Here is a 25,262-nt window from a genome sequence, read left to right as displayed (position 1 = left end):
CAGTAATCATATTTTTATATGTGAAAATGCCTCCTGGGGAAGAAAATGTGGGAGAAGTTGGACACTTAAACAGATCATTGTGCCATTGTAGCTGTTAGAGTTTGTGACTTGAATTTTCTTTTAAATTGTGTTACTACTGAGTAGATGGTATTCCTAGGCAGTGTAAGTATTGCAACCATTTTGTTAAAGTATGCTTTCATTTAAAAATACTTTGTCCGGCATCTTCTTCTGTATAGAAGACTATATTTGTATACTTTCTGTTTATTCCTGTCTAAAAGAGAAAATGAAAATACTGTAGCAACAGAACTGCTATTGTGGAACTGAATTCCTCTAACTAGAGTCTTCTGAAATACTGTGACTTAGTCCATTTGATTCCATCCCTTTTTTTTTTTAATGCTATGAGAGATCTTCAAGGAAAGCAATTTTGAAGTGCACAGGTGATATGTTAGCCTTATATAACTTGTCTGAAAAATACTGTGCTGCAGTTTTGTTTATACTTCTCTCTCATTCATTTACGCTTTTGTGAGAGGCAATGAAATAATATATACCTTTTTTCTTTTTATCCTCCCCTCCCCCCTTCTGAAATCTATAATCATATATCATTATAGTCTTACTGTTTTTTAATTACATGGCTAGGAGGCTTACTTGTGGTTACTGTGTAACCACAGATCTGCATTTCGTGAATACATATTTCAAGGCAGTCTTTGTGTTTGACAAATCATCACTTGGGTTGACAAAAAAATGTGTAAGTTCATATGAATTTTGAGGGAAGAAGGTATTATCAGCAACAGGTAACTAGTAAGTATCATAGAATAGACTCCTATTATAACTAACATTTTAATGCATTTTTAGTTTTGGGATGAGAACCTGGAAACGTTTGATAGGTTGCTAAGGTACCCTTTTTCCCTTTTATATACTTGCAAGAAAAGTAACTAGTTATTTGTTAACTCGTTTAAGATAGATATGATCTTCCATATTTAAGTGGTCTTTTTTGGTCTTAAAAAGGGGAAAATGCTGGGTTTCTTGGTAGACCTGCATTATTTTCTAAAATTGTTTCTTAAGATTGTTATTAAGCAATCTTCCCTTAGAGAAGTTTATTATTGCATAGCTAGGAAGTTGCGTACTTAACTAGGCTGGCATAACTCAGATGGGGTTGATTTCATGTGTTTGACATAACTGTGTGAGTTTAATGAACTGAAAAGCACATGTTTTTATGACAGCCTGACCAGAAAGAAAAAAACAACAAATCCCTCCTAGCCCCCCCCCCCAAACTAAACCCACCACTTCTGGAGGATTTTTAGCCGAGTGAGGAAAATATATCGAACCTGAGTTGCTCAGTGACTGTGAGCGTAGTAGTAGCAGAATTTGGAAACAAGTGTTATTTGTGAAGTTGATATTGTTATTAAATGTTTATATGGAAGATATTTTTTTAGTTGTATAATACACAATTTCTTCATTTAGATTACATCACAGATCTTTGGTTCTGTATTAAATGTTTAAAGTAAAAGTCCTTCGGACAGTACATGAAGCAGTAGCAGAGAAAATTTGAAACCTGATGATGTCCCTGAGACACATCTCCCAATCAGTGTTGTTCTTGTTGAGAGGTGGTCTTGGACAGACCCGTGCATTTTTTTTCTCTCTGTTGTGTTTAACACTTCTGTCATTTGGAATTTATATCCTCTGTTTCGGGAAAAACAAGAAAGGATTTTGTACCTTTACATCAGTTTCCTCCCCTTTCCCTTGGAATTTAATTTAAATTTGTATGTTAGTTTTTTTGTCCTCATTCCTTGTCCATTGTGAACATAATCACTGCTCTGTTGCAATTGATGGTGTGTATGTTTCTGAAATAGCATGTGATTAAAGAATATCTCCAAAAATTGTCTGTAGTGATTTCACTTTGAATTGTTTTCAGTGCTTGAAGCTCAAAGAGAGGGAGAGCATAAAGTTTTAAAAACTGTAGCCTACTGTTTTGCCTTGGAATAACAAATGAGGTGCTACTCTGAGTTACCTAGAAAACAATTACCCAACTGAACTGAATAGTTATTTCCAGCAGTTATTTCCAGTTATTCCCCTCCACCCTGACTGAAGCACAATCGTTATCAGTGCTTCTCAACAGCCAGAGAAGGTTGCGTTGATGTTTATATTGAACTTCAGGATTACATCCTTTCTTTGCTAGGAAAAGGAAGGCAGGTTCTGGGTGAAGAAACTTTTATAACAACTTTTTTTTTTCTCTACGCAGGTTGACTTGTATGTTTGCTTGTTCTGTGGCAGAGGAAATAATGAAGACAAACTGCTACTATGCGATGGATGTGATGACAGCTATCACACTTTTTGCTTGATTCCTCCTTTACCTGATGTACCAAAGGGTGATTGGAGGTGTCCAAAGTGTGTTGCAGAGGTATGGTTGAAGAACTACTTGAGCTTTTTATGTATGGTTGTGGTCCAGAAAAGATCAGAAGAGCTGCAGTTCAGCTCTCATTGTTGTTCCATCTGAGTAGGAGCTGTGGTTTTCTCTGGAACTTTGTCAAGATATGAACTGTGAATCTCCAGCTGTTCTTGGCCGATGAGCTTTAAGGAGAGAGAAATATTCCTTCCAGAGCCTGGGTATAACTTTTGTTTATGACACTGCCATGTGAAAGCTAAAACTCTACCCTTTATATTTTAAGAGTTGAAACTCAATTTGATGAGCTGGTAGCAGGGAATTAAGTGAGAATTAGGGTTGTGATAGGTGTTTAAGCACAGTGATGAAAGGTTTTCTAAGCAACAAAGTAATCAAAGCATGTGATTTGGGCATAGCAGGGAGCTTTGATTATTGAGAAGTCATTATGACATTGTTCAGAATAGCTTGTTGCAGAAAGTGAAAGAACTAATTTAAAAACTAGCTATTTTAGATTTGGTTTAGACTCAGAAAGCAACTGTTAAGGCTCCAAAAGTGGAAGCTAGTTTGAATTTCATTGCTCAAAAAATACCACGTTCAAAGTGATGATCGATCACCAGCCTAAAGGCAGCAAACATCAGTTTATTGGCTTGATATTTGCCATAAGAAAACAAATTTTGCAAGCTCAGGATATAGGTAGGTGTAGAATTCAGATGAAAAAAGCTTGCTATTTCTAAAGCTGTAATTTTGTCACTGGCTTTAACTTTTTTAAAAAAGACCATGTTTCTAGACCACGTTTTTTCCAGAAAGGGGCAGTAATGCATGCTCACTTATTTATATACTCATTTCCCCAAAGAAAAAGAAACTACTGATCTTGAATTCCTCTTCAGTCTGGTTTCATTATGACTAAAGGCTATTAAGCCACTAAGTTTCGTGTCATGTTTGTGCTCAAATATGTCTTGTATATATAAACATTGTGTGAAAAAGGCATTGTAGAAATGGATGGGAACAGTAGCAGAAACGTAAGTTGGTCTTTTTGGACTCCTGGCATGATTATAGGACAGCGGAAGATTTGAAATTTTGTCAGATGGACTTTGTGTTATTAGATGTTACTAGTCAGCTGCTTTGGTACGTGTTGCATTGTTTTGATTTTCTTCTTCCTCGTTCATACTTCCATTGTGCTAAATCAGTTGATGTTACGCTATGGTAAGACTGAAGCACTGGCAGGATGACTTCCTGTGCAGCTATTCTGCAGGTACTTGAATCCAGTGTAAATTCAGTAAATTCTTCTTGTGCACTGTCACGCTCTGCTGCTAACAGAACAGATGATGACACGTAGCTTGGACAGGCAAGCAGAAGTGTGTAGTGTTGGGGTTTACCGTGTTACGTTAGCTTCCATACAATTAATTCTGCTTTGTTTCCATTGAGGTAGGACTTCCTCAGCTAAGAAGAGCATTCAAAACTGATAGCTTATTGTGTTTGGTAAGGACTCAGATGGACACTGGTGTGTTTTAGAGAAAAACAAAAAGTGTGATTGTGTATCATAGTCTGCAGGGAACAATATTTTCATGTGTCATCTCTTAGGAATGCAACAAACCCCGTGAGGCCTTTGGATTTGAACAAGCTGTCAGGGAATATACTCTCCAGAGCTTTGGTGAAATGGCTGATAACTTCAAGTCTGATTATTTCAACATGCCAGTCCACGTGAGTTTCAACTTTTGTTGTCATTCCTTGTAGGGGAAAAAGAAAAGATGTTTCAGCTGATCCTGAATTTCTGCTGAGGCATCTTAGGTTTGTATAAAGAGGCACAATAAGCTTCAAACATGTAAACAAATGATTTAACTTTCTGGCATCTGGTCTCGCTTCAACTTCATTTCACCCTTCTCCTGTGATGGACAGATAGCTTTATTGCTTATAGGGCTGTACTCCATTTAAGTTTTTTCCCTTTTTGATTATTTAAACCAAGTATAGGACTGCTCTAGTTTGTCATAGGGGTCTTTCTCTCACCCTTTCTATGGCTTTTGTCTTGGTTTGGTTTATTCAGAGGATTGTTCTTCTCCCTGTTACAGTCTTTCCTTGCAAACAAGTCAATAAATAGACTGAGTCTGTCAATCTTTTGTGGGTTGTGGTTTGTGTGTTGTTCTGCACCTCAGCAGCATTTCCAAAACTGGCACGTCTGTTTTGGCACACCTTCGTTATTCCACTGTCATACATACTGCATGAAACACCAAACTACTTCTTCTTGGTGTTCTTTGGTAATTTATGGGCAGTGTTGTCAAAGCTTCCAGCTTTTAAGGACTTTGATTTATTGTATGGCTTTGGGACACTGTAAAATAAGCTTCGTTCCTTATTTTGTTCTAACAAGCTTCATAACTAAATGCTTATAAATAGGGGTTGTAATGAGATATATGAAGACTACACTCTTGAACACATTTATCGGAATTTTCGTGCTGTTACTCAGAGGTTTTGGTTGTTATCCTCTGAAATAGTTTGGAATATGAACGCTATTTATTCTGTTTGCTGCTTGGATTCTGCTGGTTGTCTCCTCCCTTTTTGTCCATCAAGAATTAACGTTTTTTTAGCTGCACTTCTGGTAACCTCATCTTTTTTGTTCATTTCATCCCTCATGATGTGGCATTCTCTTTCTATTTCATTGCAGCTGCTACTAAGGAATACAAGCCAAACTGTATGACACTGAGGAGTGGAGGGGTGAGGTGGAGTGTCCTTGGTATTTGGAGATACGTGGGGGATTCATAACAGTGGATTGCTTAAATGATAGCCTTTAGGTTGGATCTTGTCTGCACATACCCTAACTTTTTTTTTTTTTTTCATTCAGATGGTTCCCACTGAGCTTGTGGAAAAGGAATTCTGGAGATTGGTGAGCAGCATAGAAGAAGATGTCATTGTAGAATATGGAGCTGATATATCATCCAAGGACTTTGGAAGTGGCTTTCCAGTGAAGGATGGCCGACGAAAGTTGATGCCAGAGGAAGAGGTGAGAAACAGGAGATGCAAACCAACCCCATTCCTTGCCCTGCATAAGATTTCACAATAAGAATACAAGTCTGGAATCAATGTGGTTTTTATAATGAAAATTAATAAACTCTTGCTTACACTTAACATTCTTTTTGAGCAGGGCATTAATCTGACAGTTTAGGTTCTTTTCCAGATCAGGTTGCTGATAGCTAGGCTGTTTGTCATGATTGAAGTCACACCTGTTTTATATCATTTAACAACTTGCGTATCTTTGCCTGTATTATGGTATATCCAAGTGTAAGGAAACTGATAAGATTCTCCTTTCTTGTTCTGAAGAGTTATCTACCGAAACATAATTCTAACCTCCTTAGGAGGTTCATAATAAATAAAACAGGCTAATCAGATTTAGCTTGTTTTTCTGGCTGTGCATACTGTAAGAACGAAAAAAATGTAGTTGTAGCATCCTATTATGGAAAATAAGATAAAGAATATCTGGTAAGTATATTACCTACTTTTCATGAGACCTTACTGTAGCATATCAATTTTATGGCTGCTTATGTGTTTGAATTCTTAGAAAATGAGATTAAGGGTGTGTTTTCATGATTACACAGCACCCAAATCAATTCATTCCAATCCCTGGAAAAGGTAATCCTGCTCACTGTTGTCTTCCACCCATGTCTGCACCTTCCTACCTGCACCTTTGGCGGTGCAATGATTTTGTAACTGCTTGGTGAGTCAGAAATGCTTGTTGATCTATTTGTATGAAAGTAGTAATTAAAAAAAAAATCTTTCTAGCCAGATCATTGGACTCACTGCTTTATCTTTAGTGTCAGTGCGAAGGAAACAACAGTAACGTGGCTGAGGTGAGGGTGGGACCATTCTATTCAGCAACTATAGGATATGCCTAAGCTGACTGAATGTGTGCTAACAGCTTTCGTTAAGGTTGAAAGAAGAATGGTAGCGGCAGCCTGAATTTTCATTTTTTTGTACAGACTTGAGCACATTTTGAAGTAAAGGTAGAATTGTTTAACTGGTGATGCTGATTTCTGTGAAATAAGTGTGGGAATTTCTTCTCTTGAGAACTTGCTGAAATAATTTATGAAGATCAAGATAAACTGCAGCATAGTAAAGCAGGTCTCTCAAAAGCTGAAATAATACCATGAATTTCATTGTGGTATTTACAATTATAAGTTATCCTGTTTTATTGAAGACTTCTATCTTTTGCTTTTCTGGTAGTGTTGGTATTTTTTTTCCTTCAGAAATGCATGAAACTTGGGGGGAGGGATCAAAGTTTAAGTAGATGAGCATTGATTCAAAGAATAAGGCCAGTCCTAGTATTTCAACATACATAGCCCATAGTCTGATTAAATGCCGACTAAAGAGTTTAAGGAAGTATTTCCTAGTTCAGGTACTTCATTGTTGGAGAATACTGTGCAGTGTCTGCTATAGAAATGGATAAGCTGATCTTTCTTAGTACTTCTCTTTTCTAGAGTTGATGTCCTTACGGTCATCTGATTTGTTGAGAATTTTCTCCTTTTCTTTCTTGCAGGATTATGCACTTTCTGGTTGGAACTTGAATAACATGCCAATTCTGGAACAATCAGTCCTTGCTCATATCAATGCTGACATCTCTGGCATGAAGGTACCTTGGCTGTATGTAGGGATGTGCTTCTCCTCATTTTGCTGGCATATTGAAGACCACTGGAGCTATTCCATCAACTACCTGCATTGGTATGGGCCCTCCTTTGCACATCTATCTTGCACTTCCTTGTTTGCTTTTAGTGAATTTGTTTTTTTAGTTGAAAATACCTATGCTTCCTGACGACTTTTAAACCAAAAGCTATACACAATGAGCAGTCCATATTCTTAAATGAAAAGGAGAACACACGTACTGTTTTAAGCACTTTGATATTTTTCATGATCTGATTAAGTATTCTTGTGTTGCCAACAATGTAGTATCACTGCAAAATCATGGTTTAGAGGCTAACATCTTTTCTAAGAAAGCTTTTGGTTTTGAACTGACTTGGAGTTCACTGGTGTGGAATATAGTGTGGAATATTGACAGATTAACTGCTTGCATTGCAGTCTTCCCAGTTTATCAGGGGAGTAGGACGAGGGGAGGCTGTAGGAAGCACCCCTTCAGAAAGGAACGTTTGTTGTACATCTGGTAAGGATAAGTTGATAGCCTTTAGACTGTGACTGCACGTTTCTGGAGAACTGTTTGCTAGTAAGATCTGATCCACAGGTTGAGGAGGAGGATTCGGTTTGTTTAGAGTTCAGTTATTGTCCTCATAGCATGCTGTTAACTGGATCAGGATGTGAGGAGTTTGTGTCAGCTGGTGAGTTCCAGCAGCCCAGCCAGATACAGAGCAGTACATACTTACGGGGGCTTGCTAGCTATGTCCGACCAGCAGATGTCACTGAAGCCTGTAGGAACCAAAGAAAATGCTACACCATTCCTTGTCTAACTTCTGGGAGGGTTGGTGATAATAAGGTTATTAATATAGTTAGATAGCAAATACTATGTAAATTGATTCAGATATTTCAGCAGATATTACTTGTACTTCTTAGTAAAAAAAAAAATTAATAAAACCCCAAAATTTCGATACTTTAGATTCTAGATCATTACAGCTTATTTTGCTTAACGCAGGACTGGAAAGACTAGAATGATACGTTCTCAAGTAATTCTGTTTGGTTTTGGCCCTGTGTGTCCTTTCTTCTCTCATACTTAACTAACCCATTTTATTAAGTATCTTCTGTCGTAAGGGTCCAGTGAACCACTGTTATTTTAGTAACTGGTTATGTATATTAGAGGGATTGATTATACTTCATCACACTGGTATTTTGTTCATTCTTTGTGTATGTGGTATACTTTGCTATTGGTTTCAGACATAAGACTTCTTCAAAACTAATTGAGAGAATGAAGTAATACAACGATCTTTTTTTTCCTATTAAACAGTGGCTGTAATGGCAAAGATTTTGCTTGATGAATTTTCTTTCTGCTTCCTAAAGTAAAAGGATTGCCCATTTTATCCCTTTAGAGCATGGTAAATGACAGTATCTTCCTTCTTAGATTTGTCATGGCAAATCTGCTGTCAGGCGTGTTGAGAATTGTGTTGTAGAGTAATTGTTTTTTCAGGTGAAAATGATACACAGTGAAGGTCGTTTTTGATTAAAGATGATTTTGTGCCTACATGTAAAATACTTGGTTTGTGTGCACAGTGGTGTTAGAAGTACACTTTGCAGTTGGGTGGCATCATTGGGTGGCATCATTGCTTTTCTGTAAGCAACATATTGATTATTGTGGTTATTTTATTAGGGGAGAGCCAAAGACGTGGTATGGCGTGCCCTCTCATGCAGCAGAGCAACTGGAGGATGTGATGAAGGAGTTAGCTCCTGAGCTATTTGAATCCCAGCCTGATCTCCTGCATCAGCTGGTCACTATCATGAACCCCAATGTATTGATGGAACATGGTGTACCAGTGAGTAGAACATGAGCATTTTATCCACTCACTTTGTCATTCTGTGCCAAATTTCTGTAACAATTGTTTGACATAACTCTGAAGAATTTCTGTAGTGGATGTTTACATCTCCAATTCATTAGTTATGGAGTGGTTTTAAAATACATTTTCTAGAATCCTTCTCTATCATCCCCATGAAATTTTAATCATCTCACATGAGAAGAGCGTGCCAAACTTCTTACAAAAAATATCTTACAGAACAAGAGTACATTGTGTTACATTTCATTTTTATTGAAAATAACTCCTGCAATAGCAGCATATTTGTCTGTGAATTGGTTTTAATATTTTTTGGCAGTGAAATATTTATGTTTTATGAAAATCTCAGCTTTACAAACTGTTTTGACCAAACATTATTGACAGCAGACCTTTAAGCAGCAGTCACTATCATTTGCTTTTTTGTTAAGATAAATTTCTTCTCTGGCAAATACTGTAGAAAAGCAAACCATAACCTCTTTCCAAAAGCTTTTGCACTTTGTGGTCTGATGGATTAAATAATGATAGAGAAACATCCCTTTCGGGTTTCATAAAGAGAGTTTTAAACTGTTGACTTAGATATCTAGCTTTTTTTGAGTAAGGCTATGAACTGAGGATTCACGTTAAGATGACAGAACCAACCCTTAACGCTTAAGAGGTAGCTATTTTGCCTGTGGTGGTTCATAGGTAAAGAAAGTGTTGTTCAAGCACCGCATAATAATGTCTTAACCTCTGTTGCAAGTTCATTTTTATTTTTTCCCTTTTATCCTCGCTTGTATTAGGTATACAGGACCAATCAGTGCGCTGGCGAGTTTGTTGTGACCTTTCCTCGTGCCTATCACTCTGGGTTTAACCAGGGATACAACTTTGCTGAAGCTGTGAACTTCTGCACTGCTGACTGGGTCTGTTCTTTTGTATTTGTTTCATATGACTCTGCTAGGTGACCTTTTGCAAAGAGAGTGTTAGTAGCTTTTATACTACACAGTATGTTTTATGTTTATAGTTCCTGGTACAACAGTGGGACTGATGTTAATTTACATTACAGAAAATGATTTTGAGCACACAATTTTAAACAGCTTCAAACTGAAGCTTCTGGATTTAGTCTTCCTTTTCAACTATTGATTTCACAGTACCTTTGTACCTTTAGTTAGTATTTCTGGAATGCATCTTTCTGGATTTCACATAGATTAATGTACTGTATTGAATATCTGTTGTCATTTGTATGTTGGAGGTAGCTATATAACTGTCTTTTGTTCTCCTTTTGAGCCAGCTCATTGCATGTTTTAATTATATTAGTCCATGTTCTGATAGCCATGGCACGGCAGAGCATAGCTTATGTGGATTCTTTTTCAGTAAGATGTCAGTAGTGTGTCCTATCACTATCCAGGGTTTACAGTTGGAAGATAAGATCACATCTGTAGTTTATTTATCTCCAACTTCTGTTTTAATACATTTAAATAGGACTCCTAGTTGTTAACCAGACATGTTTATTCATTCATCAGAGAAATTTTCTGCAGGATTGTCAGTGGTCCCTTTTTCTATGCTCATGATGTGGTCTGTGTATAGCCCCTAGGAAAACTTAAAAACTGACACAAGGCATGTGAAATTTCTTTTGTTTATGCAAAATGTAACCCAGAAATCCGTAGCAAATTCATCTAGTATTTAGGTAATTTTTTTTTTTTTTGCTTTAAAGGCCACAAAATGTGTGATGCCAGTTTCGGTTAACTTTTAGTCCATGCATAGTAATTTCCAGAGGGCAGTGTATTTCACCTTAGCAGAGACTGGCTGACTTCTTTATGGTTCCAGTTTCTGTCCACTGAAAGTAAAAAGAGCTTAGGACAGCTCTGAAATGTGTGTCTGTAAGTTAGGTTATGGCAGATACCTGCCTGCCCCCCAACATGCCAATGGATATCTTCTTTATCCTCATCTGTGATAGGATTTAATGCTTTTGTAGTTGTCTCCGTCACGAAAGGTATAATGGTATTTCTGAGTCTCAGTCTTTCACAGGTTTTGTGAAAGGAAGGAAAGTAAGGGGTAAGAGATGGTCTTGAGATGTCTTTTCCCAAAATAAGAGACATGGTTTCTGTTTTTTGTAGCTTCCAATTGGACGTCAGTGTGTGAGTCATTACCGAAGGCTAGGACGTCATTGTGTTTTCTCCCATGAAGAGCTGATCTTCAAGATGGCTGCAGATCCAGAGTGCTTGGATGTTGGGCTGGCTGCCATGGTCTGCAAGGAGATGACATTAATGATAGAGGAAGAAACACGCTTAAGGGAGTCTGTTGTACAGATGGTGAGTAATAAAAGGCAACTCTTTCACTTTACTTGCAAAAGGAATTTTGCTCCCCTCTTCCCTTTCTGTCTTGCCTGGATTAGAGTTTGTAGCAAGTGTCTTATTTTTTTTGTTAGGGAGTGTTGATGTCTGAAGAAGAGGTGTTTGAACTTGTTCCAGATGATGAGCGTCAGTGCACAGCTTGCAGAACCACGTGCTTCTTGTCAGCTCTTACGTGTTCTTGTAATCCTGAGCGTCTGGTGTGCCTATACCATCCATCTGATTTATGTCCATGTCCCATGCAGAAGAAGTGTTTAAGGTACACAAGCGTGTTTTTTTTAAACTTTTCTTCCAGATCCAGTAGTGTGCTGAAGTCCAGTGACCAAATATAACATTTGGCGATGCTTTTCTTCCTTTAATTGAAGAGTTTTTTATCCTCTTTGCTTGATTCTTGCATTCAAGGCAGAGGGTAGTTTACGTTTGTGTTTCTGGCCTTGTAGCTGGGAGAACTCAATATAAGCAATATCATGGGTTTTGTATGATCATTAATACTCTTGCTTGATTTTCTTTCTTCATCTCCAGGTACCGGTACCCACTGGAAGACCTTCCTTCTTTGCTGTATGGAGTGAAAGTTAGAGCACAGTCTTATGACACTTGGGTCAGTAGAGTTACAGAAGCTCTGTCTGCCAACCTCAACCACAAGAAAGGTCAGACTTCTGTTGTTCATTGCGGGAGTTTCAGGACATCCCACTTTCTTTTCCCCTGTGTTCTCATTTTAATGAGAGAAAACACTATGTATTGTTTAGTAGAAAAAAGAAATGAGCTAAACTGAGAGTGTAATACCACTCATCAGTGTGTATTTCAAATTGAACTAGCCTGTTGGAACGTTGATTGAAGGCTTTGGAAGCAATCTAAAATGTCTTTTGTTTCTGCGTACAAACTATACGCTATTATTACAGATGTAATTGAGTTGAGAGTGATGTTGGAAGATGCTGAAGACAGAAAATACCCAGAAAATGATCTTTTCCGCAAGCTGAGAGATGCAGTGAAAGAAGCAGAGACCTGTGCTTCAGTAGCACAGCTGCTTCTGAGCAAAAAGCAAAAACACAGGTAGGACAGGCTTTTCCTTAAAGTTTCTAAAGTTGTTATTTGGTTGGACTTGAAAATGTAAGAGCCCTGAATTTCTCACTTCCTACCAACTTCTTTTGGTGTTTGCCCGTAGTGCTCACTGACAGGTTGGGGAGACAAATACAGTGACACAAAGGGCCAAAAAGCTCTTGGAGTGTGTCAAACATACTGTTTTCCCCTGACCTATGTACTGAAATGTGAAGTCCTTCGGAAACATTGTTTGATCACTGATAAGGTATTTTTCTGAACGTGTGGGGACCTGTAGGGAAAGACAAACGGAGGAAGCAAGTATGAAAAGTAAGTCTTGACATCAGTGTTTAAATTTTTGGCAGTGTGACAAAGTATGTAGCTTAAATGAAGAATGGGTTTATAAAACTGCTCTAGGAAAGAAAATGTTAAAACATTGGATTGCAAAGCCGAGTACATGAAAACTGGGAAATATTTGTGGTTGGTGAGGTAAGCTTCTGGTGTAGCATTTGTCAAATATTTATAATTTTGCCAGCTGTTCACAAGTAAATTGTAGAATGCTTTGTGCTGCTGGTAGAACTACTGGGAGATGAAGAGGACACATCTTGCCAGCACTGACTGGGAGAATGAGATCTTGGGGAGCAGAGAAATGCAGAGAGCAAAAACAGAGTCTGTAGTTTGAACCAGTTTCTAGTTGGCAAGGACCATGGGGGGCACTGATGTGTGGCTGAAAAATAGCAGCTTGCCTTGGTGGCTTCTGGCAGCTTAGTTCTTTGTATTGCCTGCCTTGCTATGGCCTATTGAGTGTTACTCTGTTCCCTGGCGCTACCTCGGCAATCTGCTGGATGTGTCCTCTTGTTCTGCTGTCAGTAAGCCTTCATCAGTGTGTTCTTCCTTCTCTTGTATACTTTCTGTGCATGGAGTAAAAGTCCTGTAGTAAGGAATTCAGTCAGGTAACCACCTTTCTTGTGCCAACGGTTGTATGATAAACTTTTCTTAACTTGGATTTCCTATGTTGAATATAAGAGTTGACTCTGTATTTTTGCATGCATAGTTTTTGGTGTAAAACTTAAGGCTTATTTAAGGGAGGGAGGTGAAAAGTAAGTACCTTGTTAATTATAATAGCCAGCTTTGCTACACAGGACCTAATGCATCATTGTTGCTTCAATTCGAAAACTGAAATCTTAGAGTTACGCCACAGGCCCAATTACATCAGGTATTATACCTTGAAAACTCTTGTTTGGAATAGAGAAACATTTTTGCTGAATCTGAGCAGGGAAAAGAAAGCCCGTGTTTGTTTTTTATTGCTCGTAGGATCCTGCTAGCACAAAGGTATGGTCACTTAGAACTCTGGTCTGGGTGGAGGAAGCAGTGCTCCAGCTGTTGTATTGCCCTGTTCCTAGTAAACTTCAATTATTTTGGTAGTTCCAAGATGTTTCTGATCTATTGCTGCTGCTTCCTCTGCCAGCTGTTGGAGTATGTCAGCCTTCTCTCCACAGACGTGCTTCCAGTTAATTGGTGAATTTCCAGGGCTTTTGCAACAAGTAGATACGTTAGAAAGAACCAACAATTTTCAGTGGTGTATCTGAACTAAAATGAATCCCAAGGGTCAAGAGAAGACTTCTATGGCCTAAGGGTGGTTGTATGCTAAATTGCAATATGATACAAAACTGAGGTTTGAGCATTTTTCCGAAGCAAAGATTTTGAATCCTCTTTAAACAGTGTTGGGAAGTTTAAATACAGAGGTTGCCTTCAGCTTGTTCTTTAACATTTATGTTCATATTTAAGACACTGAGATGGGTCACATTTACACAAAGGATAAGGTTATAAATAAATTAAAAATGAGTGTTGAAACTGAACTACTTGGCAGGGAATAAAGCAGCAATAAATTCATGATCCAGATGTAGCTAACGATGTAGCATCTGATGGTATATAAAACAGAAAAATAGGTGACAGAACAGTGACGATGGGTTCTATACCCCCATGCTTTTTCTCTCCCCTAATGCTGAAAGTTGGGAGTTTTCATAGGCAGGGGTAGTTGTATCTTTCTGTGCAGCGTGCAGTGCTGTGGCAGTCCATGCCTGGACTAGGGACAGAGCACCAGGGTGCTGTGGAAGGAGAGCAAGCCCTACTGCAGGGGTGTCTCTTGGAGCTCTGCGCTCCATTCGTTGTCACACAAGAGTAGTGGTGGCACAGCAGGTCCAGTGCAGCTCCCCCTCCTTCTCACTGTCAGTCAGAGCAAGTCAAAGCCTGCAGTATTTTTTTCCTCTCTGAGACATAGATAGCATAATTATATGTGATGATTCATCTAAATTTTATATTTAAGTCCACGGGTTGAAAGACTGAATGTTGGTTTTCTTTAATGTAATAAAATGTAGATTGCTTAGCAGGGAACAGCTCTTCAGTGTTTAAAATCTGTCCTGCTAGCGAGACTGTTGTGCCTGCCAGTGATAATTTATACCAAGTGTTTAATTTGTGCAGTGTCACAACTCTGCTGCATTCAGCTGGTTTGTGACATTTGCTTCAAGTGATACTTGATGGAAGTGTCTTTGCAGGACATGTTCTACTCCATAGCAGTCTTTTCCTGTTGCAAGGCCAGTTTCATCAGTTCTCTGGCAACAAGTGAGACAGCTTTAGAAAATAAGACTTCTTTTCAGAGCTTATTGCTGTTACATATCCGAGAATTCTCGTCAGTGCCTGTCATGGCAGTCAACTGCTTGAGCAAGTACATACCCCACATGGATCTTTGAAATAGCTCTGGCCCTCAAGCTGACTACAAGGGAGGATCATTACTGAAATTAGTTACTTGGAAATGTATTGCTGCTATCAATTTAGAGATAGGGAATCAGTGTTACTTCTTTTTCCCTTATTTTTTGGCCCATACGGTTGCCTACATACCATTGTCAGCATTTTTGCATGTCTCTTGCTCAAAATCTGAATTGATGAGAAAGATTCTGCAGAAGTTGTGGCACCATCACCACTGATGATATTTAACTCCATGCCTTTCACTTCAATTTTTTTTTTACAGTTCCCAGGTTTGTTAACCATAACCTCAACCAGTATCATTATGGGTAGATACATCCCTTGCTAGAGGTGCCCAGGACTTGAATTCTGAAGGTGTTCATTTCATGTATCAAGTGTTCTGAGACTTCTTCCATTTCAGTTTTTTTTTGGAATAGGTTTCTATGCTTGAGTGGTGGGTTTCTTTAGATTTTGTTTTTTACTATATTCTCTCCTATGTGACACAGAGACCCTTATGAAAAAAAACCCTTTGCTTTCATCTGGAGGGGTTTTGAATGTGCCTTCCAGTGCCTTCAAGATGTGTAGGTCTTGTGCTTCAGAGCAGTCTTGTTCTTCATTTCTGTTTTCATCAATTCCTGACTTTGTCCTTACTATCTGCATCTGATCAACCTTAGTAATTTTTGGAGAGGTTCTTCCTCTTCTCTTCTCTTCTCTTCTCTTCTCTTCTCTTCTCTTCTCTTCTCTTCTCTTCTCTTCTCTTCTCTTCTCTTCTCTTCTCTTCTCTTCTCTTCTCTTCTCTTCTCTTCTCTTCTCTTCTCTTCTCTTCTCTTCTCTTCTCTTCTCTTCTCTTCTCTTCTCTTCTCTTCTCTTCTCTTCTCTTCTCTTCTCTTCTCTTCTCTTTCCTTACATTTGAGGCATCTTGAATTACTTTATGTTTGAAGCACTTGGGACTTTATATAGTTCATGTAGCTGCATAATAGGTTTGTGTAGTTTGTTTACTTATTTCAACCAGTGGTATTTTGTGTCTGATCCATTGGCTTACAGGAGGAGAGAAAGCAATTCTACCTGCCATTTACTTGCCCTGGTTATCATATGAAGCTGTGACCAGTATTTTACCAAAAACCGTTTGGGATTTTTGTTCTAATCAGAGTTAAGTAGTTCTGAGGAAAACAAATAAAACCAAAAAACAGACACAAACCACCCACCCAAATTCTATTCATGCTGCTTTTTGGGGCTATGTTCTTTAACTTATTTGGAACAAACCCAATTTGAAAGTCATCTAGACACTCCAAAGAATAGGGTAAACTCTCTTGAAGATGGTTAGAGGAATTACATGAAATCTAGTTTTTAAGATATTGGAATTCTTGGGAAGGCCTTTTTTGAGTTTTAAAGTGATGATTTTTTTTGTAATTTCTCAGTAATCTTGATAGATTTCTGTCAATGGGAGTAAATCCAGGGATCATTGTCCTGTCTCTTATGTAATACTGTTTAAATTTGTCCATTCACACAGCAGACAGAGCCAAGACAGTGGAAGGACACGGACCAAGCTGACGATGGAGGAGCTGAAAGCATTTGTGCAGCAATTGTTTAGCTTACCCTGTGTTATCAGCCAGGCCCGACAAGTAAAGGTAAGTTTGCATCTCTTCCTTGGTTATAATGTAAGTGTGATGTGCCTTTTGCTTTGTTCAGTTTGTTGTTGTTGGTGGTGGTGTTTTTTTTTTTTTTAACAGATAACATTGCCTGGTGTAAAGGACAAAAGCCTTTTCTTTAAGGATTAGTCTTGCACTGACAGAGATGGGTTGAATGGGGTGTTTCATAGCAAGTAGCTGCTTTGTAATGATATCTGTGAAAAAGTAAAATACTCTGGATACATTTAGCCTGCCTTATTGGGTAGTCTTAGCATTGTCATTGAAGTTGTGCTGATGACATGTTGCCATCTGTCCATGATGGAATGGCAATATTTCCTGCTCATCTGCAAGCCTATCTCTAAGTGGGCACCAGTGGTGTTTGTACTATGCTAGCATGCTGGTGTAGTCCTAACAGCGTAGTATGTAGGGTTCGGTTTGGTTGCCTAAGCCTGGATATCTAGTGCCCTGTGAGTGGCTCTAAGCTATTTCATCTGGCCTCCATTGCTATTCCGGAAGAATACCGTAGATCTTGTGTGGCAATCTCAAACAGGGGGTATCGCATGGTGGCCAGCACTTAAGGCAACTGAAACAAAGCATTTTATGTGAACATACACTTTCAAGGTGCCTGTTGCAGTGGACACAGTCAGATTTGATGGTCTTATAGGTAAACCAAGATAAAAATCCAAGAAAAAAACAAGATCCCTTCCACCTGTCACTGTCCAAGCAGCCCAATTTTATCTCAGTCAGCCAGCATCTTTAATGCTGTCTGTAGTAGCGGAATTTCATATTAAATCATATCCTTCATATGTTCTGGAGGTTATCCTGGTGTGCTCCTTTATGGGAGCAGGGAGGCAGTAGTACATTGGCAATTCTTCACATCAAATCCTTCTCAGCCTTTGCTTTTCAGGTTATAGCCCACTTAATCTGTATGCGTGGCCTGCATTTCTTGTCCTTCGTATATATCTCTGCACCTGTCGTTGAGTGAATCTAGACTAGTAAGTGATCCAGATCATACTGATACCCCTGGTTGCCATTATCATTTATCACTCTGGCAGTTTTTGTCGCAGCAAGTGTTTTCAGCAGCAGTCTTAATTTGTTTCTGTATCACCGATGAAATGTTAAATACTGTTTGGCCTACTAACCAACCTCTAGAAAAAACCCTTCAAGAAACATCCTTAAACAGTTTTTTCATCTTGATAAACAGTTCTTGATGCATGTCAACCATTTATTAACTCACATGATCTCTGTTGATACAGTTTTAAGAAGAACATTGTAAAGTGCTAAATTTAGGCCCTAAAATTCTAAATATTACCATTTCTGCAGCTACTTCTACATAACCAAGTATCTAGTTTAAAACATAATTGAGTTAGTCTTGTTTGAAAATTGTTTTTCTGTTGAAGTGCTTACTAGTGTTGGTTAAGACCTTCTTCATCCACAATTCTTTGATATTGATATAATGGAGAGACTTAATATTGGACTTTTCTTGTCTTGATGATATTGGTGGTGGTGTTGCTGAAAACAGGTACCGTCAGTAAGCTCTGTAGGACTGCAGGATTCCAATTATCCAGACCTGTTGACTCTAATCTTTATCCTTCAAAGACGTTTCTGAATGTTTCCCAGCAGTTAATTGAGTGGAAGGTATATGATAGGAAGATCTTAGTGCATTTCCTTCCAAATACAAAACAAAATACAAAAAATGCATTTTCTTGTCTGCCTTGTGAAATTTTATAATCTATCAATGGACCTGTAAGATTGTTAAGAGGCATTTGATTCTAATGTATTTAAAACCCGCTTCTAATTAAGACATAATCCATAGATGACAGAGTTGAGGGCATCTTTATACTCTTTGCCAGTTTTCTGATTGTCACTTATTATATAGCAGTTTCATGTTGTTGCATCCTTTTTCTGGGTGGCTTATTAAGGCTTTTTATCCATTTTTTAAACTCTTAACAGTTTTAAATTTATAGCTTTGTCTAAATATTTTCTCCCAGCTGGTCTCTCTATAGAGCTGTTGGGTTTTTTTGAGTGTTATGGAACTAGTTTTGTTGAAGTACTTTGTGCATGTGTGTGTCCTTGAAGCTTCAACAGTCACAAGCTAGTAAAATAGATAAATATTATCATTTTGCTGGTTAAAAATCATAGTCTTAGTTTTTGAATGAAGTCAGATAATGATCATTTATGCCTAAGCACTTGATAACTTTGAGCATGGCATTTGAATGCAATTATCCATCATAATGAATTGCAAAATAATTATCATGTTGGATGATGAGTATTTTCTACCACAAAAGCCATTATAATTATTAGACTGTAATAATTTACTGTTGTCACAATGGAACATTCAGCATATGTTCCCTACATCAAAATCCTTATGATGTGGGTCTTGTTCTTTTTTTCTAAATGTCTTCTGGTTTCCAGACAGTCGTGAAAAGCAGCATCAGACAAAAAGGGCAATAAGCTAAGGGATAGGAAATGCAGGTTTTGCTCTTCATTCTGCTACTGAACTGCCATCAGTAATATCTTTCCGTAAGAGTCTCAGGAGTGAATCAATTGAGTGTACTGGTTGAATGTCCTTGAATAACTCTCCCACGGAGATACTTTCCTGTCAGTTTGCTTTCTTTGATTTTTTCATTGAAGTTCCAAAACATGAGGATGTGGACAACTGCAGCAGTGCAGCTGGATTTCTGTGAAGTTCTCCTTTCATTAGAGGGTGTTTGCATTTTCATATCTTTCCTTTATAAGCTAAAACCCTGATGTGTTTATGTGGTGGGCGTACTTTTAAAACCTGACCATTGTTCTTTTAATGATATTTTAGTTTTTATGTCCTTGCATGACTCCAGCTTGTTCTTTTTCCTCATCGTGTTGTGTTTTGTTGTGCGTTACCATCATTAGTGTAATGCCTCCAACACTAAATTGAAAGGATGAGACGTTTGCAGAAGTCCCTCCTCAACCCACTATTTTAAAATTAACATTGACTGGGCAGTCCATAATATTCTGTTTTGTTGGGATCCATAGTTAGTTGCAGCCATACTATTTTAGGTGCAGAGTTTGATGCAACCAATATGCATAGTGTATGAAATGTTAGGCCAAATGTGTTTAGATGGTCTCTGACTTATGTCAGACTTGGTGGCTGTTCACATTGTTTGTAGAAGCTTTGACTGATTATGTAATGATCCCATACAAATTCACAGCTGACCGATCCTGCAGTCAACCTTCTGTTCTGATTCTGTTTTTTTTTTTCCTAATCGCTCTTTACTGTATGTTACTCCAGAATCTGCTTGATGATGTGGAAGAATTTCATGAGCGTGCCCAAGAAGCTATGATGGATGAGATCCCAGACTCTTCCAAGCTGCAAGAGTTGATAGACATGGGCTCTGGCCTTTATGTAGAACTTCCTGAACTGCCAAGACTGAAGCAGGAACTGCAGCAGGCACGGTGGCTGGATGAGGTGAGGTCCACCCTCTTGGATCCCCAGAGGGTCACCCTAGATGTGATGAAGAAGCTGATTGACTCAGGTGTGGGCTTGGCACCACACCATGCTGTAGAGAAAGCCATGGCTGAGCTGCAGGAGCTGCTTACAGTCTCAGAGAGGTGGGAGGAGAAGGCCAAGGTCTGCCTGCAGGCCAGGTGAGTGTTCCTTTGCAAACTGTTCTTACAGTTCACACACTGCAGGGATTCTCAGCCTCTTTTGAGGAGTGTGGTGAAAAGTAGGGGCTTTGAAGCTGCAGTATATTACTTTGATTGCTCAAAAGTTGGAATTCAGGTTGTTAATGAGTTGCAGAAGAGTTGACTCCCTGTTGTATTGTACAGTGGCCGGAGGGTGTGAGTGTTGCTGCTGTTTTTGCTGTTTACCCCTCTACCCCCAAATGAAAAAAAACCCCACACCACTGAGTATGCTACACAACAGTTTCCTCAATGTTAAGGAGTTCTGATGCTGTGCCCTTTTGAACTTGATTGTGCAAAGTCCATCAGCTTTCTGACCTGTGCTGTTACTTGGCAGCCAGTAGCACCCTCCCAGAATAGAGCCATGGTATCCTACACTGCAGTGTAGTGATGAAATTGCATTGCCAGCCTGTCAAATTTATGGCTTTAGTTGACTGGCATTTTGAGAGAAGGCTGGAATCGGGTTTTTCTTACTCTAGACCACGCCAAAGTATGATGGCTCTGGAGGGGATCGTGAATGAAGCAAAGAACATCCCTGCTTACCTGCCCAATGTGCTGGCACTGAAAGAAGCCCTGCAGCGGGCTAGAGACTGGACAGCCAAAGTGGAGGCCATTCAGGTAGGGGTTACAGCAGGGACTGGAATCTTCTGCTTGCATCCTTTTATTTAGACACGCTCTTTATTCCTAGCCCCTTTACCCACAAACGTGACCTGAAGGGAAACCTTGCTATAGCTGTTAAATGTGCTTACCATAGATGGTGTGCTTGAATTTCTTTTCTTCTTTTTGTGCTGCTGTTTCCCCATTGGCTATCCAATTTCTATTTCCTTTTCTTTTGTGTGTTTCATGGGGGACGTAAAAGCTGACAATTTTGTTATGATACAAATGTAACTCTAGAGGGGCCTTATTTATTATTGAAACTGTTCTACACACTGTCACTGGAAATACTCAGCTGCAGTGGAGGATATTCTGCTTAAAGGTTTTCAGTTTTGGAGTTGGCTATGGAAATGTTTTTATTCTTCTCCCCTAAATGTGTTTAATAAATTTTTGTGGTGTAAGATTTAATGGCACTGATGGCAATTTTCTGTCTTGAAATAGATGAAGTTATGGCATCATTAGTTCAGTAGAACACTCCACTTTTCTGTTGTCCTACCCAGATAACTTAGTCCAAAAGAGACATGGTTTCTGTGATATTCCTATATATTAATCTCTGGACTGCAACTGTTATTCTTGTATCAGGTATTCATTGGGAGCTGAAGCAAGAATCCCAACTGACTTCACGTCAGCCCCTCAGATATTTAATTTATCTTGCTGTGGAGCAGATAGGATTTAAGACTGCCATCTAGAAATGAAATGTTTTACTCCCTAAGCCAACTGGCCATGTCAGAACAGATGTTAAAATAGAAACCGTGTGAGACGGGGTTTTTAAAGTAACAGTAAGATTGAAACCCCACTCTCCTTTCCATTCTGTTCTTATTTTCGTCAGTGACTAAAATAGCGTATGGCTTGAAATTAAACCGGCCACTGATAAAATGGTAGAATCTTTGGCTTAGGGAATTTTCTTTTACTCCAGAATGGGAGCAACTATGCCTACCTGGAGCAACTAGAGAATTTGTCTGCCAAAGGCCGCCCGATACCAGTGCGTCTGGATGCCTTGCCACAGCTGGAGTCACAGGTAGCTGCTGCACGGGCTTGGAGGGAGCGCACAGGCAGGACCTTCCTGAAGAAGAACTCAAGCTACAGTCTGTTACAGGTAAGCAACAGACAGCTCAGTGTCGGACTTCAGAAATGGATCTTGATGGTCCTCTGCAGTCTGAAGGGTTCAATTACAATAGATTCCATTTCCTTTTGCTAATAGAGTGTAATAATAAGCTTCAGCTGTACTCAGGTGAAAATGGAAAAGGCAAGAGGTCTGTGTTTGGTTGGTCTTGTTTTATGTGTAGACAACCTCAAACGTTATGTTCCTTTTGAAGGAGCGCATTAAAACTGTTTCTTGGGACTAACTGATGGCGTAAGTTTTCTTGTTGGTTACAGGTTCTGAGCCCTCGGACTGATATTGGCGTTTATGGGAGCAGTAAGAATAGGCGGAAGAGGGCAAAGGAGTTGATGGAGAAGGAAAAGGAGAAAGATCTTGACCTGGAATCCCTAAGTGAACTGGAGGATGGGCTGGAGGAGGCCAGGGACACTGCAGCTGTGGTAAGGAGCAATGAAAGGTAGCGTCTCCAGATACCTGGGTTTAACTTGTCTCTAATCTGTGTAGAAGTCTTATGGAAAAACAGATAAATGAACCTTGCTGAAACAAACATCTCATAGTATGTATGGCACAATAATATAGTTCAGCTTTAATTGCAGCGAAAGTAGAGGGAAGCATAGTTCAGAGTGTAAGTGCAGGTGTGTAATATGAATCTGGCTACGTGGATGGCTTACATGCTCTTGGTTTAAAATGTGTGGCTGTTCATCAAATATTACTAATATTATTTTGACAGGATTTCAATGCATATGGAATGAGCTGTATCTCTGCCTTAAGCAATATCAACACTTATTTGGTTAGTTTTATGCAGTATGCCAAATCGAAGTAAATTCCATTTCAGGTTGTTTTGGCAGTCGTCTCTTTGATTATTAAGATTGACGTTAGTGGTTTACTGACATGAGTTAAAAAATTAAAAAGTCAATTCTAAATTTGCTGACCATAGACAGTACCCGCCTTACTGTAGAAAGTCTTTTTACTTCAACATTGTCCTTCCCTATTCCTGTGTAAAAAATGTCAGGCAGTCTGTAAGCACTTGGTCCTAGAAACTGTGTGGAGAAGAATGTTACATTTAATTCCTCCTTGTTGGGAGGATATTGATGCCCCTTATCACAAGATTTTGCTGTCATCTGTCTGGCCTTCCTCCGTGAACAAAGAAAACGCGTGCAAGCTCATTAATGTGGCTTATGCACAGTCAATTTTACCTTAGTATTCTTCATTATAGTTACTTAAATGGAGATGCTGAGGAAATGCAAGTTACTTCATGAAGATCTGTGGTCACTCAAGCTCCTACTGCTGCCAGCATTAAAACTGTTCTCAGCTGCATAGTCTTCACAGGCAAATAAATGGAACAGATTTCTTGTAGTCAGAATCTGTTCTTCTGGTGTTCTTATGACAGATTTAATTATGAACTTCAGAAACTTTCTGGATACAGTGAATGTTATCTAATATTTATGTAGTATCTGTCAGAGGGATTCACGGGCGTAGTGGGTAATGGAGGAGGTATTTTAACATGAGTTTTAACTAGATTACAAAATTCCAAAATTATGGGCTAGTTTAACTAAGAAGATCACTTGGTATGGCTTTTTTATTTTTTCTGTGTTGCTAATAAAACGTGATCTCCTAGCTGTGAAGGTCATGACCTGTTTTTGTCTTTGGACAGGTGGCTGTATTCAAGGAGCGGGAACAGAAGGAGATTGAAGCCATGCATGCTCTCAGGGCAGCTAACCTGGCCAAGATGACTATGGTGGATCGTATCGAAGAAGTCAAATTCTGTATCTGTCGCAAAACAGCTAGTGGATTCATGCTGCAGTGCGAGCTGTGCAAAGACTGGTTTCATAGTGGCTGTGTGCCCCTTCCCAAAACAAGTTCTCAAAAGAAGGGCTCTAGTTGGCAAGCCAAAGAAGTGAAGTTCTTGTGTCCACTTTGTATGCGTTCTCGAAGGCCGCGACTTGAGACAATACTGTCTCTGCTGGTGTCCCTGCAGAAGTTGCCTGTACGGCTGCCAGAAGGGGAGGCACTGCAGTGCTTGACAGAACGTGCCATGAGTTGGCAGGACCGAGCACGACAGGCTTTGGCCACTGATGAGTTGTCATCTGCTTTGGCTAAGCTTTCTGTGCTCAGCCAGCGAATGGTGGAGCAGGCAGCACGGGAGAAAACAGAGAAAATAATCAGTGCAGAGCTACAGAAAGCAGCAGCCAACCCAGACCTGCAGGTAGGGATATGAATATCTTGCTGTTTATCATGCTAGTCCTTCTTCAGTGTGTTAAAATCCTTTATCCTTCTTAAAGAAGCTTGGAGGAGAGGAGAGAGCAGTTAGTCGGAGAATTAGACATATTCTAGTTCAGTACTTGGGTTGTGGTTAGCTTGTTAGCAGTCTGTTAAAAGCTTTGCCACCAGCAGGTCTATTACTTTGGACTCATTGTCACAGGCAATTGTTGAAGGTGTTTGCAAGGAACAGCGGTTCAAACGTAACACCCAGCTTGTGGCCTGAAGATTGGTAAAGTAGTGGCTACTTCGGTGTCCAAAATTCCATTTTCTTCTGACAGAATCAAAGGTGCCCATAATTATAATTTCTAATGGATTCCATTCTTGGAATTTCGTTACCTTGTTTAGAAATTTCAGTGAGTACTATAGGGAATCGCTGGTGAGTTTTACAGTTGGCTTATTCATCTTTGAGACCAGTAATCAGTTGTACAAAATAAATTTGTACAACTACAGGGTGGTATAATTTGGTGGCACTGAACAACAGTAGCTAGATCTCTCTCTTCACTATTACTCTAAAACACGGAAATAAAGTCTGAAAGAATCAATTTCGTTGGATATTTCCCAGTCTTTCTCCACATCTTGCCGTGAGTGGGCTTTTCTTTCACTGTTCAGGCAGTTGTCCTCAGGCCAAAAGAACCACTGTTTTCTTAGTGACTATGATTTCAACTTCTTTTTTTTTTTTTTACAGATTTTTCTGGAAGCTTTATTGTTTCATTCTCATATTCCATTTTTCACTTAGGGACACTTAACTAGTTTCCAGCAGTCAGCCTTTAACAGAGTGATAGGGAGTGTGTCCTCATCCCCACGGCAGACTTTGGATTATGACGATGAAGAGACAGACTCCGATGAAGACATCAGGGAGACATATGGCTATGACATAAAGGTAAGTAATCCAGTGTGGCTTGTCTGCATGGAGTTAGCTCAGAACACCTGTTTTCTATTAATTCAATTTATACCAGAATATCTTATGCTGTTCTTAAGTACATTGTGCCCTGGCTTCTGTTGCAG

General features: G+C 39.1%; 1 protein-coding gene across 2 annotated transcripts in view; it reads left to right on the top strand.

The window, feature by feature from the left end:
• Positions 1-25,262, top strand: part of KDM5A (lysine demethylase 5A) — a 49,013-nt gene that overhangs the window by 12,627 nt on the left and 11,124 nt on the right. The window contains exons 8-24 of one of the 2 annotated variants that reach the window (XM_083819802.1): positions 2,240-2,398; positions 3,962-4,081; positions 5,214-5,372; positions 6,903-7,084; positions 8,673-8,835; positions 9,630-9,749; positions 10,944-11,138; positions 11,255-11,436; positions 11,700-11,824; positions 12,077-12,227; positions 16,468-16,582; positions 19,851-20,206; positions 20,722-20,860; positions 21,813-21,992; positions 22,274-22,435; positions 23,650-24,201; positions 24,994-25,137. In XM_083819802.1, coding sequence (XP_083675928.1) covers positions 2,240-2,398; positions 3,962-4,081; positions 5,214-5,372; positions 6,903-7,084; positions 8,673-8,835; positions 9,630-9,749; positions 10,944-11,138; positions 11,255-11,436; positions 11,700-11,824; positions 12,077-12,227; positions 16,468-16,582; positions 19,851-20,206; positions 20,722-20,860; positions 21,813-21,992; positions 22,274-22,435; positions 23,650-24,201; positions 24,994-25,137 — 3,204 coding nt within the window. Of the gene's footprint in view, positions 1-2,239; positions 2,399-3,961; positions 4,082-5,213; positions 5,373-6,902; positions 7,085-8,672; positions 8,836-9,629; positions 9,750-10,943; positions 11,139-11,254; positions 11,437-11,699; positions 11,825-12,076; positions 12,228-16,464; positions 16,583-19,850; positions 20,207-20,721; positions 20,861-21,812; positions 21,993-22,273; positions 22,436-23,649; positions 24,202-24,993; positions 25,138-25,262 lie in introns of both variants that reach the window. The other variant, XM_083819801.1, reaches the window with a different exon arrangement.

This window comes from Anser anser (assembly GCF_964211835.1).
Source record: "Anser anser genome assembly, chromosome: 1".
Lineage (NCBI taxonomy): Eukaryota > Metazoa > Chordata > Aves > Anseriformes > Anatidae > Anser > Anser anser.
The sequence above is the reverse complement of the archived record's forward strand: the minus strand, read 5'-3'. Positions and strand labels throughout refer to the sequence as shown.